The 16,109-nt window shown below is 41.2% G+C and overlaps 1 protein-coding gene across 3 annotated transcripts in view; it reads left to right on the plus strand.

Annotated features, from left to right (window-relative positions):
• The first annotated feature begins 200 nt into the window (after positions 1–200).
• The window catches only part of LOC116332910 (ADAMTS-like protein 1), a 103,360-nt gene continuing 87,451 nt past the window's right edge, over positions 201–16,109 (plus strand). Inside the window, exon 1 of one of the 3 annotated variants that reach the window (XM_039609462.1) lies at positions 201–595. In XM_039609462.1, the coding sequence (XP_039465396.1) occupies positions 539–595 (57 nt within the window). In that variant the 5' untranslated portion in view covers positions 201–538. The remainder of the gene's footprint in view (positions 596–16,109) is intronic. The other 2 variants (XM_039609459.1, XM_039609458.1) reach the window with 2 other exon arrangements.

A 16,109-nucleotide genomic window follows, 5' to 3' on the forward strand; every position in this document is an offset into this window, starting at 1 on the left:
GCGCATGATCTATTTAGTCATTGGTTTAAGTTTCAATACAAACACTTCTGAGTACAGGTAAACAGTGAAGGGGGAAACAGCTTAGTACAAATGATCTAATGCAAGCCATCCACTCGGTGAAAGTCAGCCATAACGCACAGCCATAAAAGCATCACTTCAGCTTTGCACGCGTCTTGCGCTGAGCTGCACATCGGCGCGTAACGACCCGGGAGTGTGTTTCTTTAAGAATGTAAGGTGGGTGAGACCCTTTTCCTGACGCGCGCCTGGTATGCAAACATAAATTTAGCAGCAACGTGTTTGCCGGGGGAACAAAATATCTGGAAGCGACCGTGGACTGTCATGCTGTCTCCGTCCGCTCTTGGCTGACTTTTACCTTTTTCCTCTCTCGCTCTCCTGGAAACTGGAGCCGGAGCGCAGCGCGGAGAGACGACTGGACCTCTTTCTCCCCGAGTGACTGGGGCAGGCTGGGACAGAGAGCGGGCGATCAGAGCCGTCTCTCAACGCTTTGAAATTACTTAAGAGTTTGTTTGCGTCCGTGATGAGTGGGAGCTGTTTGTGGACGACTAGCCTGGTTCTCCTCGCTGTCTGTGCGAAGGTAAGCCGCGGTGGCGTCTTCACGCGAACAACTTATGGATCCTGTCATTTAACATGAGGGGAGAAGGCGCACCGCTCCGGTTTCAGCGCATTTAAGTCAATTTATTGGGAAGGAAATGAGACACCTGTTGCTTTCAGTTTGGCCTGCCCTCTGTTTCTAAAGGAAAAGTGAGCCTATGTAGAAACATCATTGATCAGTCGTTTCAAATTTATTACAAGAGTGCTCTGAGGTACAGATTCATACATGGCTCATAGCTGGTGCCCATGCCTGTCAGTACTTTGCCCCCCCACCAGAAACCAAAACTATTCATCATCTGGTGATGCTGTTGGTCTAAAGCAGCTATTGTTTGCAAGAAATGAGGCCGCTGATTGATGGGTATAAAATATAATAAAATACACTCCACCAGGAAGTTAGAAATTAAGAAAAAGATTGATGGTGAACAAATATATTTGCTGTTTTGGAAAAAAAATCAATGTGCAATAATTACTACTAACATATTCCTCACATGTACTCATGCAGTCCCTTTATATGTATGCATCACTCTTGTGAGGCAGGTTTGTGTAAAAGCTGATTCCTTCTGCACAGCGGGGAGTTTTAACGTGGTGCACAAAGCAGTTGTTTGGTGTGCAGACAGATTTTTAGGGCCAAACAGAGGGGCGGTGGGGGGGGCCGCTGTCAGCGTGTGTAAATGACCACAACAGGTGCTAATAGCACTTCAAGGTGATTTGGGATTTAGGCACCCTGGCTGCTACACAGTCCTGCTGAGTATGTCCACATTGTAATCAGTGACTTTCAAGCAACGAAGGAGAGCTCAGGACTTTGCAGGTCTGCAGACCTAACTGTGAGGCTACAGAGGGTTTATCTTCTGATAAATTATCCCTGTTAAATATTAACTGATTCAAATATGTTGGAATCAGCACAAACTCATACGTCAAACAGAAATGACTCTGTAATGAATGTTACTTACAACTGATTGCTTTCAGCTCGATGACCTGCCGACGGTATCGCCCCAAAAAATGTCTTGGATGATGCTCACACTGACTTCTGTGTTGCAAGTGTTTGTGGTTTGATTATTTTGTGTCTCCATCACAAAACCAGACTGAAAAATGACTCAAGAGATTATTTTGCTCAAGTGGTCAGCAGATGACAAATCTTTCCATCTGCTCTAGGCCCGAGCAAGTCTGCACCGGACACCTATCTGTTAACACACACCGCACAGTAACGCAGTGCCGTGCTTCGCGGGGCCAGAGGTCAACAAGTGCCTCCTCCAAGGGTCTCTGTTTTGCAGTGGCATTTTCTTTTTATGTGTGCTCTCAGGTCAAAGTTTCTGCATTACAATTTGGCAAAGGAATGAGACCGTGTTTGTGTGCGTGGCTGCTGAAAGTTGTGCGGGTGCGATTTGTGTGTGTGTGGGCCAAATGGCCTGTGGCTCCAACCCTAAATGGAATAGACCTTCCTTTGTGGGTGACATAATGACATACCTCGAGCATTTCTTGGAGGGTCTTGTTGCTTTCGCTCATTTCCCCTGATTTGTGCAGAAAAGTGGAACCTTCCAGAAACACTTTTCCTGGATGGGGAATTAAACGGCGGTGCGTGCATGAGGCTGTGCCCTTAAAAGACACCCTGGCATCTCTGAATGTTAGTGCCTGTAACCTGGCAGGGATATGGAGCAGAGCAAATCCTTCTTGTACGCTTTCATTTTTGTTCGTTTTGGCTCTTTGTCTTTCCGCTTTGAACTCCTTAGTAGTCACTTTTCAAACTCAGGGCACACGCTGACACAGTTCTGTGGATTCTCAGTTCTGATATATATATATATTTTAAATTCCACACTTTTTTTTTCTAAATAAAGATGCAAATAAAACACAGACACACAAAGAGCCTGTTACCGTGACAGCTCTATTGAACTGGTGAGTTTATGTGGAGTATGGCTCGTAAGAATTGATGGATATAAATCAGACTTCAGAGTGTTGGGCATGCCACACTCACTTCACCACATGCCTTTCCTCTAATTGCTAAGCTGGAATTCAGAAGGAAATTAGCCACAAAAGCAACCGATTTTGATGTTTACTCAAGGAAATGGTCCCTCTCAGAGTCCTAATGCAGGGAGCAGAGTGCGTTGAAGTCCTCAGGATTGGGAAGCTTTGGGGCCTAATGGCAGGATTAAGTGGGGTCACGGCGTGCAAATGGTCCCAAGTGAGCGTCCGTCAACAACAACATCGCTTGTTCTCTGAAACACGCTCCTCAGCTCGATCGCTTGATCATAAAGACCCCAAACTATGCAATTAGCTTTCATGAGTACCTTTGTTGTGGACGCAAGTGGAATGGGAAGTGAATTAATTTTGAGAGGGATTGGTCCCTCTTGAGGAGTAAAGGAAAAAGCTTCAGAGAACATCTGGCCAGTGATGGATGGATAGAGCAAGTTTTTGGAGTGCGTTAACAAGACCAAGTGTTTTCAGTTACACTGCAAAAGCCCTCATACTCATCTCATTGTTCCCATCTGGGCTTAATCTGTGGAGTGGGACTGAGGATTGTTTAGTGTGTGTGGGCGTGCGTGTGTGTGTGTGCATGCGTGTGTGAGCACACAGTTTCTTACAGTCCAAGGGCAAAATTCACTGGTACTCATGTTTGTATAAATTGCCAAGATACCCACAAAATGTTTCACTTTTCATGCAGCGCTATTAGTGTTCCTGGCATGGTAGCAGTGTTTCCTGTGTGTCCTACTCAGGTGTGCCAGCATGCAGCTCTTCCAGTTCTGCAAATCCAGAGAACAGACTTGCATCCCTATAAAGCCAGGCCAAAAGGAAGTAGCTTCAGAGTTTTCTCAGTGGGCCAATGAAGGAAAAGTTCTGCAGAACAGAACAGGAGATGGCAGCTCCTACTGGCTGTTGAATCCCAAAGAAAGCTCCTTTTCAACAGTATTTGGATAACTAAGCTTTAGTAAAGCTTATATCTCCAACATGAAATTTTTCTTTTGCCTCTTTCTGAAAATGGCAGGTCATTTTGTACTGAACAGGAATAATCTAGGAGTAAGAAAGGAGTTTTTGAAAAAGCTCACAATCAGAGATTTTACAAATTTGGCATGGACATAGAGCCTCCAGATCTGAGAAGGCAGTGCACAGATAGCTTAAATCTTCATAGATTTTAATGGTCAGCACGGGCGGGAAGTCAGTCTATGAGAAAATGACGGTGCTGTTAGTTTATGGTTTTAATTTTAGGTTCTAGTCATATTTTTTACAACATGATTCAGTGGGGTATAGTTCAGGATGCTGCTATTGATAAGTGACTACTGTGTAGGTGTCCAATGTCGCAGGTTCTCAGTTATATAAACATCTGACTTGGGATCTGGCAACAAAAATGGATCTGGCAAAAATCAGAATACTCAAGACGAGGCTTCAGACTGAAAACCAACATGTGACATCACTGGCACGAGGAAAAATCTGAAATTAGGTTCTGAGAGGAATTTTATAAAAGACAACTTTTCCTGTTCCTTGCAATCCAAGTCATGAATGGAAAGTAAACAAAATCTGACAGAATGATTTTATCTTTAATTTCTATTCAAAGTAATATTTGGAAATTCATGGAAACTGTCTAAGGTTGTCCCAAAAAGCATAATAGAGACCTCAAAGTTTCGTGGAGAACTGAATATTTCGACTGGGGCATTCATGCTCTGTTTAAGGTGTCTGTGGGAGTGCCTACCATAAAAAAAAAATACTAATTTCAGTATTAATTTAGAAAGAATTAATATGGAATTGGTCAAAGCTTTGATGCATTCAGGTCATCTTAAGAAATCTCTAATTTGCTTTCTTGCCAAGAAATCTAGCTTTATTGCTAACAGTTAAACTTTCAGGTTAGCAGGAAATTAGCTTAGCTTAGTTTAAAGATTGCAAGCCAGGAAACAGCTAGCCATATTTTGTCCAGGGCTAATAAATTCTGCCATCCAAATCCTTTAAAGCTCACTCAGTAATAATCTTATCTTATTTATTTTAGCCGTACAAAAATCAAAGTGTAAAAATCCAAGCTAAGCTAACCGCTCCCGTTCTTTGTTTTGCATTTACAGTACAGAACTTCTGTGAATCTTCTCCAACTCTGCGCAAAAAAGTGAATTTGCAGATTTTCAAGAATGACAAACTACTGCTTTCACATCAGGAGCTGATAAAAGAAAAGATGGAGAAAGGAAAATATGGCTTTTTTGCTGTTTTCCCTCCAAAATGTTGCAGCACTTGATTGTGTTGTTTACCTTTCGATTGCTTGATGCTGAGCTCTAATAACAAGCTGTGACTGAGTGCCCAAAGTGGGCTGTGCCAGCAAATGGCATAACTCTCTGGAATTGTGTTGCACGCTGCTGTGCCAGAGTCCATACAAGAGGACATGTTGTTCAGACTACATTATGAAAAAGCATAATGAGATCTTGTGGTTTCATGTGCTTCTAAAAATCCCGCACACTGCAAAACTCTGATTTAAAGTCATGGCGCTGTCATGCTTTGATAAAAAGCTGCCAGTAGATGGCAACATTACAGCAGAGGGACCTTCTGTGTCCACTTCAGCAGTTATATCCTCTGTGGCTCCCACGCCCATTTGGGATAGTCGAGCCTTATGGTGATTTTGCAGGTGGCTGCCCTCTATCCCCTTCTGTTTCCTCTGGAGCCCCTTGTGAATGTATTTGTTCCTTCATCATGAGGTTTATTTGTCATTGCCAAGCTTGAAAGCCGAGCCTCTGGCATTCTCTTCCTCTGATGAAACATCTTGGGCTCCATCTGTAGTAAACCCACGTCCCCTCCATCAGCGTGATTGAGCGTTGTTGTTTTATCCTGTTGTGTGTTCCTGGACGCCAGCGAAAACTTCATTTGCAGCAGCCGAGACCGTCCGTGCATCATCTGGCCTGCACATTTTTCACATGCAGCTGATCACAAAAGCCGAAGCAGAAGCTTGCAGCCGAGCAGCTCGGCTCAGCCTTGCCTCGAGCACATGCATCGAGCCCCGTCTGTTCTGCTTTGCCCCGGCCTTGACCTCAGACACGGCCCCGGGGTGGGATTGCAGCAGGAGTGCTGGGGAGTGGTGCTAACGAGAGGGGAGAAGCAGCACTCGAACCCCTCTCATGATGCCTAATTAGAAGGGAGGCACAGGTAGGAGGTGTGAGCGTGGGTTTGTCTGTTGAAGCAGTGCTGGGGAGGACTGTCAGGAGAGAGATAGAAATTAGAAAGGGGGGAGGGTTACAGAGGCAAAAAGGTCAAGAACGGAAAGATGAGAAAAACAATAGAAATTTTGGTAAGTACAACGCCAAAGGGGGAAAAAAACACATTGCCATACAGGTCAAAGCCAAAGCCTACACCAGATCAGCAGAAAAAAAAACCCAGAATTGTCAAGGAAAGCAGGGTCTAACAAAAAATGCTGTAAAATAAAACAAAACTGTCACAGACTTGGAAGCATCGAGGTGGAAGGCGACTGGCACGCTAGAAGATACATAGAAGTCTGCTATTAATGGAGTGATACTGATGCAGATTTAATCGATAGCAAGTAGAGAAAGGGACACACACAGACACGCAGATGTCTGAAGAAATGGGGGGAAAAAGTGTGTTATTGATGGAGTGAGACAGGAAGAGTTGCATGAAGCATGCACAGAGAGCAAAAGGCCAAACAGGAATGATGTATAACAAAGCTACCAGCATAAAAGTGGGAAAGGAAAACATAAATATTAAAGATCTAAGATGCAGCAACTCCAGATCTACTGAGTGGCTGACTAGCCTGAAAAACAAATAGTAAACCAGTTATCTTAGCTTAGCTCGCTCACTCTTGGGAGGAGGGAAAAGGGAGACTGCATACGAGTGTGAGAAAAGTTAGCAGTAAGGGGAAAAGAATGAGCGGACAGCTAAATCCAGTGGAAACATGATTGACTTAAGGTCTGCAGCGCTGCTGTCTGACAGGGTCTCCACGGCTGGCTACGGAGAATGTTTGTGAAGCTAATGATGCTTCCTGGGGTTCTCACATCTGTTTCCCCCCCTGGCCACATGTGCTTTGAGTAAACGCTGGGCGGCTACGACTAAACACTAGAGACCCCATTACAAATGATGTGCTATTAGGATTACAATGCATACATCCACAGAAGCAGATTGATGAGCATGTAATCATCCATAGTGCGCTTGTGGGTCTTTGTGTAATGTGCATGCATTTGTGTCATACGTACAGCTAAAAATGAGGCACATATACAATAAAAGTCATTAATTACAGCTTAATATTCCTCAGTTTTTATAGCATTTATGGCACCATGCAATTCCATGTTAGCTTCTAGCTTTTAGTGCAAGTTTCTTTTTTCCATGTTAGATATGAACTGAAATACACACAGAAGGATTTTGATGGTTTTTGGATAAATATTTGGATAAAAAGTGAGTAAAATGTGACTTTTAAGGCTAAAAGCTTATATATTACTATCTTAAGCTGGTAAAAAAAACCAAATGAAATGTTTATGTATAAATATAAGTTAAAAAGGAAACCTTACATTTGAATAAAGCACATTTTACCCCAAGGTTTTAAGGTGTCGGTGTGTGCAGTCTTGTGACTTTTGTGACCATGGGAGCCAAAAGTCCATCCAAATTCCTCGTTCCCAGGCTTCTGCAGGGATTACCTATGCCACAGTGCCCTCTACAAAATGCGCTCACACTCGCACACATGCACACAGAAACACACACAAATCACGCTGGGGTGAACAGTCACACATCGCAGATGTTGTGACTGTGGCTTATAGCCCCTATAAAGAGCCCTAGGTCTGCCCTCTGAGAACCTCCCACCTGGGAAATCTGTGTGGTCTTGGCGCATGTGTCCATCGTGAGTGTGTTTACACGCTGTTGCTAAGAGTCTGAATGGTTGAAGTGTCTGTCAAGCTCAGGAGTTTAAGAACAGTTTAGGCGGAACATTTTTCATATTTGTTATAAACATGCAATATTGGGTTTAAGTCATACTGTTGGATATCAGGCTGAAGCGCTAACCAAAGAATGAACTCATTACCACTAACTTTAAATCCACCGGCCAGATTTCAGATGACGTTTGTCTCCTCCCGGTGTTACATTTGACATGTTACTGTGGATTTTTGTCCCAGCATACCTCTGTGTGGTGACATCATCCATGCTGGGATCTCAGTGGGACAACTTGTACCTTGGGCAAAAATGCAGTCTCACATACCCCTGTCTTGTTTGCATCTCTCATCCTCTCAGCACTCCCCCTGCCTCCCTGATGACAGGTATGCAGCTTGAAAAGCATTTGGCAACCATGACCTGGAAAAGTGCACATTTGACATTGAACATGTCACTCAGCCTTCATTCTCCCCACTCCTCCTTCACCTCGGCAGGGCATAACTCTAAGTCTTTCGCGTTATCGGCACAGCTTCTTCTCTCATCTCAACACGAATTGCCTCATAGCTGGAATAGTTGGGATTGTGGTGACCAGGTGGCCTGTGAAGCCACCTAGATGATATGAAAGATACTGGTCTCAGGTCAATGCGAAGGAATCTGTGAGTTCAGATATTTTAAGCTGAATGCAGATATGAGACAGATGGATCGATGGACAATCGGAGGCACAGGCAGGAAGTTTCTAAAGTACCTGATAGTAAAGTTCAGGTGAAACCGGTATGTCTTTCTTCATGTTGATTGTACCGCTGACAGTTATTGACGAGGCGTCTCAACACACTCTGGAGCTGTAAGTCTGGGAGAAACCTGATAAATGACATCAACATTTCAAAAACATAAGCCATTAAAGTATTTGCTGAGATGAAAAGATAAACTGTCTCTTAAAAGAAGGACAGCTGACAGTAAATTTCACCGGGTATTAAATGTAATAATTAAAACAGTTAGAGGCCTTAAGATGTAAAACTCTACAGTATTTGAAAAAAAAAACACATTGAAGAAATGTCAGATCACAGTTTAAATAACAGCTGTCACCAGAGTAAGTCCTTGTCGAGTGAAATCGTACCTACTCTTAAACTAATCGATTGGTCATGGAGTGGTGGGAGTGGGAGGCAGCTTTATCTCTACATTAATGAAATTTGCCACAGACCATGGAGTGCACTCTGTGGCTCCTAGCCTTATTAGGTTAAATTCATTTAAATTGATATAAATGACTAATATTTACCCATATTAAATAATTGTAACTATTTCAAATTATTAAATGATTAGATCATATAATCTAATTTTGGAGAAGACTGCAATGCACCAGCCCATTTCTTATGATCTCTGAAAATATCAAATGTATCAACATAAGAACTACACCAAACACCTTTTGTGAGCAATATATTCCACAATTCCAATCATGCTTTACTTTTTTCTAATTTTTTTTGATGTGAGAGGACTGACAGATGCTGGAGCCACTGAAGCTGTAAAAAAGGGATTATTATAGCACATGCATACTAAAATCTGCCAAGTGTGCATGATTTCAGTTAAACGCTCAAGCTTTAAACATGAAAGTTGGTGGAAAAAAAGAAAAAAAAAAGAACCTACTGTTTTTATATGGTATGTTGGTTGTTGAGCTGCTGCAGTCAAATTTCTCTGACTTCTAATGCAGCCACTCCAAGAAACATCTACATACTTAATTTGGCTGACAATAGATATACTGTAACTTTTACTTTGAGATATTTCTGAATTAGGGTTTTATGGTTTTGATTGGAACAAAATAAGGTTCTGTAACTGTAAGGGACAAAACACCATGAGTTTAGCTCAATTCTCTTCTGTTCACTGGGGCTTGTTTTACAAAAGCCCTGTGCAGGGAATACCCCATTAATTCAAATTTGTTTGGTTAGCCTATCAACTAAAAAATGTGACCAACTGACTTGGACTAGTTATTAGCTGGAATTTTATTTGTTTACTGACTCAAAAAAGCACAAGTGGTAAGCGTCTCCTGCATCTTAGTGAACTGCTGGGACGTCTTCCCCTTTTTGCACTGAAAAAGTTTCAAGCTAGCTTTTAGGGAGAGAGCCAGGTGTAGCATCCAATAATAAATCTTTTTTAGAGCCAGAACACTGTTGGAACTCTAAGTAGAGAAATTGCTTGCATTTTGGTAAATTTTAATTGGGGTCTGTTCTAGAGATGGACCGATCCGATATTACGTATCGGTATCGGTCCGATACTGACCTAAATTACTGGATCGGATATCGGCGAGAAATAAAAAATGTAATCCGATCCATTAAATATCAAAAAAGCACCTCACAAAACTTGCTACACGCGTAACTCGGCTCATAACCGTAGCACGTTGGAGCAGTGTGCATCACGTGATAGAGCGGCTGTGTGTATTTGTAGCCTCGCTACCAATCCAGCATTTCATCTCTGAGGAAGTTATCCCAGAGAGACGTAAAGCAAGTGTGTAAGTTCATCTCTGAATGTTAGTAAAGCGTTCCCACGTTAAGCTTATTAACAACCGATATATGGAGCGACTGCCCCTCTCTTCCTTCCTGCTGCTACTTCAATCCTGAAACTGCTTAATGATCAGCTGATCGGCTTTTTTGTCACGAGTCCGTCTCTCTTCTTTGTTTTTGGCCCACTTCTCACCAGAAAGAGGAAACCAGCGGCTGAACAACAGCAGCACGTTTAAGCTTGATAAGCTGTTGTTAGAATTTATTTAATATTACTTTCTAGACCAGGATCCTTTTCTACGCAGCTGACAGCTGGTAACTGTGCAGGGGCGGATCTAGCAAAGTTTAGCCAGGGGGGCTGATAGGGCATTAACAGGGAAAAGGGGGCACAAAGACATACTTTTCTTTCTTATTCTCATTTAAAATATGTAGCTTTTAATAAATAATTATCTGAATCTTACACCCAAAGTTTTAATCTGATGTAAAATGTATAGAAGTCCATTACTGTATATAGTAACTGTTAAGTCTAATATACCCTAGTAAGCTATAGTACTTTTTCCTTTGGGAAGGTACCATCTGTGAATTCTGCAATTCTGTTGAAGAAAGATGTTGAATCTATTTAATTATTCTTGAAAAATAATTTATTTCTGTGCATTTTTTTTCACACTGCATCAAATTAAAGTTGATTACATCGATTAAGCATCATGAGGTGGAGGGTGGGGGGTGGTTCCCTATTTGTTTTTGCTGGGAGTTTGCAACCCTATTAGTTAGGTTGCTTAATATTTCTGCTAAGTACTCTTTAAAACACCAGAATAGGGAGGATGGAGTAGGTTTAAGTTTATTAGATTGATCAGTGTTGCTGAACTATGAAATATTTTGGGTGCAGTGTATTTTTTACATACAGGTATAACAGAATAGCTTTAGTGTTGTTGTTTATTTAAACTTGAGTATGAACTTATACAAAATGCAGCAAGATATTAAAAAACAGTTTTATTGATTAAAAAACTATATCGGATTCATATCGGTATCGGCAGATATCCAAATTTATGGTATCGGTATCGGACATAAAAAAGTGGTATCGTGCCATCTCTAGTCTGTTCAAGCATTCACTGGGCAAGCACTTCTGCCTTGCTTGCCCTTGCAATATTTTCTCTATCCTAGCTTGACTTAGTTTTATGGTTAAAGACCACAATAGGGATCCATTAATTTTCTTGTTTTATATGTAAATTATCTTATTGTAGGTCAAAAAGTTTTACTTCAAGTGGAAGCTCAGTAAAATCAGCTATTCTTCTCACTAACCCCAAGAAAAAGCCACAATTCTTTTGATAAAACAGCTGCCGTTTTAAACGACTGCAGGGATACGTCTTTCTGTTCATCTGTCAGACTCAGTATTTCATCCAATATTTAGTCCAGGTGCACACTGCATGAGCTTAATGGATTTTGATAAAACACCAGGAAATCATGCCATTAAAATGTTGAATAATGGGACATTATGCTCGTAGTGAGCGTTAATGTTGACTTATTTCGTTAATGGAAGATGGAATTAGGGAGAGGCTTTCTGAAGGCTGACTGACAAAGAGATGGCTTGTTGTTTTAACTTAAAAAAAGGGCTGGCTTTGCTTGTAAAGAGGGAGCAAGATCCACTCGTGTGTTTCGTCTTAGTCATCAGCTGAACCAAACTGATGGTGATTGGCAGGAGGGCGCAGCAGGAATGCGACTACAGCTCTTTGCACAACAGGTACAAACTGTTCTATCATCATGAGAAAGTAATCATTACGGGCAAATCATTACATGATCAGAGGAAACCAAGTCTGTGCCAAATATGCACAGTATGAATGTTTGATAAACACAGAACGACAGTTTTTTAGATAGGATTACTTTGACAAGCGGTGGGAGGCTAGTTTTGGAAGATGCACCAGAAACACGTAACAGTAGGTCAGAGCGATTCATGGTGTAATTAGAAGTTTTACTTGAGAGTTAAGTTTACAATCCCCAAACATTTCCGACACATTTTTACTGTGACTCTATCTGCAAGCAGCTGTAATAAAAGAAAGGCTTATCACCATGATTTAAATGTGCATGAACTTTCACTTGCTTAAAGAAAAAGCATGTCCTAATCTCTTAAACAACATCAGGAACATCTTAGTGATGTAAAGAAATAATTTACCGGCTCATTTTCACTTGAAAAACATCTTTTTGATGACATGGAAAACTCTCAGCATTTTCCACAGTTTATCTCAGATTTCCTATGTGACGTTACAGATAACTTTAGTAAATGTAAATGTATTATAATTGTTACCACTGCCCTGTAGTGGGCATATCAGAGGACTTATTGGGAAAAAGGAAGAATAAATCAAAAGAAAAGAAAAAAGAAAAAATGTCTCTGCTTCAGGGAGTTTTGGTCTGAGAACACTAGAATCATTCTTATGAACAAGTACTGCTTTTCCAGACTTTTGATCCATTTTTTTAGTGGTTGACGTTGCATTTTATATAATAAAATAAAATGCAGCCAAACCAATACAAATAATTCTCCTTTAGTCAGTAAAAAACTGCAGATGCAGCAATGTCATGCTGCACGTGGCATCTCTCGTCCAAAGTATATAAAATTACTGTTATTTTGTTTGTAGATGCATGTTTGGGGAATAACTGTAGCTACAGCAAGTCCCAATGACAAATTCAATAAGTTTCTGTGTCTGCCTCCCAATAAAATCAACATCATTTATCACTACAATGAAACTGCATTAATGCAAACATGCATTGTTCCTCTGCCAAGGCAAGAGCCAGGCCATTTGTCTGTCTGTCAGTTTGTTTATAGTCTGTCTGTCAGCAAGATTATACAAAAGCTGAATTTAATGAGACACAGTGGAGAGGTGGAGCATGGAGAAAGAAACATTTAAAACATTCATTTTTGATGAAGATCATTTTTTTCAATTTGCAAACTAGGGCAATGACTTTGCTGATGTTTTATTTTAGTGCCTTGTTGGTTGTGTAAATCCTTGCACTTTGAACCCCGTGCAGTAATGGATAAACAAGGTTTAGCACATATGTTATCTGCACATCAATTAAGTATAAGCATCACAACAGACTGATTGCAGCCTTCTGCATGCGCTGGAAATGTTGCAATCTTGAAGTCTTCAAACCAGAATTAAGTCGTCTTTATATAAAGAGCACAAATGATAACGTGTGTTACTCGGTGATTATGTACTCTAAACGGCTTGCCTGTGAGATTGACGTTTCTCAACGTTTTTAGCGTTTGACTTGAGCACTCAAGACAAATGGGCCTTGACTTAAAACTTCCATGGTGAAAAATTGGATAATGTAGCTGGAATAAATCTCCAAAATTGGGAGAGCCTGTTTTCCCCATAGCACACAACATGTTAATCAGGAGCCAACTGTGCAGCAGTTGGACAATCAATCAGCTCGGCATTTTGTCTTATTGCATTATATTAACACCTGAATGGAACTGGCAACGAGGCTTTTTGCTTAACAAGTTTGGAATTTATTGCCGAAAGCTTACAAAAATGCCACTCTCTGCCTTCATATTTAATGACGCCTGCTCGACCAATTTTAATATTATAGTATGTGGTTGCAATTGCAGCGGCTTAATCTATGGTATGTTGGATATTTTTGCAGGAAAATATTTTCCTTATAAACCAGACTGAGCTTGCAGACCGCTAATTTATACAACAGATGTGGAATTGGGCAAAGCTAACAAAACATTTAGGTTTACAGACCTCTTTGATATTTAAAGACAGCTACTCAAGGTTTGCAGTATACTGCAGTAAAGCTGTTTAACTGAGCCTAAAAGATTAATTTGTAGAACTGCTTGTAAATCAAAGTATGTATAGCAAAGGTGTGAAATTACTCTTTGCATGCAGCACCAGCTGTAGCTGCTGTTGCGTGCAGGTGTGTCCGGGCAGAAACTGTGCCCCGAGCTGCTGCCGAGGATGCAGGTTCGTGTTTAACAGCATGTGCCAAAACTGTCTCGCCTGTCGCTTTTAACTTTTATCTGTGCAACCATGTGTGTCTGTAATGCAACCTTAGGTGAGTCTTGCTCCAACATGCTATTATCTTGCTCCGGAAAAAAAAGAATATATATATACATACAAGTGCAAAAGATGCATGTCTGTCTTTTAATTTATCTTTTAATTTCCTTGACATATTGGATTTATGTTTGTGTTTAGTTTATTAAACGAGGCAAGCAAATCTTTTAAGACATATATTTACATCATCCTGGAAGTATTTTCTTTTGCTGTACTTCTTGTATCATTAAAGCTTTCCTCCACACTGCGGGACATCTCAGCTTGGCCGTGTGTGCTTGCTGACGGACTCACTTAACTCCTGCTGAGCTCTGCTCCAGGGTCTTGGGGACGTGGGAGGGGTTGATCCACAGCCTCTCCCTTTTCCTGGCTCTAACCTACTTTAGCTTCCAGGCTTCCTGCTCCTCACAGGTCAGACTCTGAGTACTGGTGTGCAAGAGGAGACGGATGACCAGCGTATGAACGTGTTTAAGTCATAAGCCTGTTTAAGTGCTCAGGAGAGACCCCACCTTGTTCCTCTGCAGTGTCATGCAAACTGAAAGTGTCACTGATGGCAGCGTGATTTCCTCTATCACAGAGAGAGACAATTATATAAATATAGGAGTCGTAAAGGGTGGATGTTTTTCTTTCTGCGGCACTAATCCAAGTTGCTGCAGAGGCTTATCCAGTTAGTTCCCTGATTTGACAGTGCAAATGAACCCACTAATGACATACACACATGCACAGGACCGCAAACCTCCCATGTTTGTGATTGCCATTCAGTCCCTGACTTGTCAAAGTCTCTTTTGGTCAGACTGTTAGATCCAGCTGTGCGACTCAACAGTTCTTATTATACAGAAGAAGCCAGCTTGGCTCACAGGCCCTCTGTGAACTTGCATGCCCCAGTTATCTGGATGACGCAAGTGAATCAGGGCAGATCCACCACTTGTGTCTCATTAATATCAGGCACACCCAGCTGTTGTCATAGTGCTGCTGTGTACAAGGCCTTTTATGCTTCCATCTTTTCCTACGTCTTCAGTAACTTGAGCAACAGTTTTCTGTCCCGCTCATTATTTATTATCGTTCTTCAGTACACTTTCAGGGTGGAAAAAACAACAGAAATAGTTACAAAAAGTTATACATGGTGTTAAACATGGCTAGTAATGTGAACAAAGAGTACCTTTATATCGGCATTCCTGAGATAATAACAGGTTTTGAGTGATAACAGTTTAAATATACAGAAACCAGAACCTGAAAATATCACAGCTTATGGTGCCAAATTCACTCTACAGTTTATTAAAGGTTTTTTCACATCAGATGGAAAACATCTTATTACCATTAGATTTAAGAAGGTCTTCGGCCAAGAAAATGTAACCACTAAATATGACTTTTAAAAGAGTTTTGTCATTATAAATGGCCCATTAATTTTTCTGTTGATGATAGAAGTGGAAAGGAATACAGAGGGTGTTTGTTTCCCCAGAGGCAAAAGATGAGCTCAGTCTTCAGAGTAGGGTTTTAGTTAGGCTTCAACCTGTAGACTGTACATAAAAGATGGACACAGGCACTATGTAATCACCCAGTGGGCTGTGATATCCCAGTGGAAGTTTCAGATTTATTATTACAGCTGTTGCCCAGTTGTTTTTTGGAGTCAGAAGTAACCCTAAATGCATCAAAGGGTTGATTTTTTTGTTTTCTTAACTAATGCTTATTAGCTCCATTCACAAAGTACATCCATCCACTGTACAGATGTGTTGCACTGACACATATACCTGTATGTTAAGTAACATACAAAAGCCAGAAATACATTCACTAAAAGTGGTGCACAGACTTGCTGTATTATGTGTCAGATGCAAAAAAACGAGAAGTACTAAGCTAGAAGGCCCAAGCGCCACAAACACTGTTGAGAAGTCCAGTTCATCGACTTCAATTAGCTCAAGTGACGCCAAGCAAACGGCTAGAGATGCAGTCGGCTCTCATCTGGCTATCAAAGAGGCCAGACCTTTTTTTCCCCTGGATGCTAACATTGTGGTCGGCATGTTGTCTTGATTTGTCTCAGCTGTTTTGTGAGCTAAGGCTTCCTGTTTAGTTTTGAGCTCATCTGGCTGAAGGACCGATGAACTTATACCATGGTGAGGCATCTGCTGTCTGTCTGTCCAGGTAAAAT

Source organism: Oreochromis aureus, linkage group 3 (genome assembly GCF_013358895.1).
Source record: "Oreochromis aureus strain Israel breed Guangdong linkage group 3, ZZ_aureus, whole genome shotgun sequence".
Lineage (NCBI taxonomy): Eukaryota > Metazoa > Chordata > Actinopteri > Cichliformes > Cichlidae > Oreochromis > Oreochromis aureus.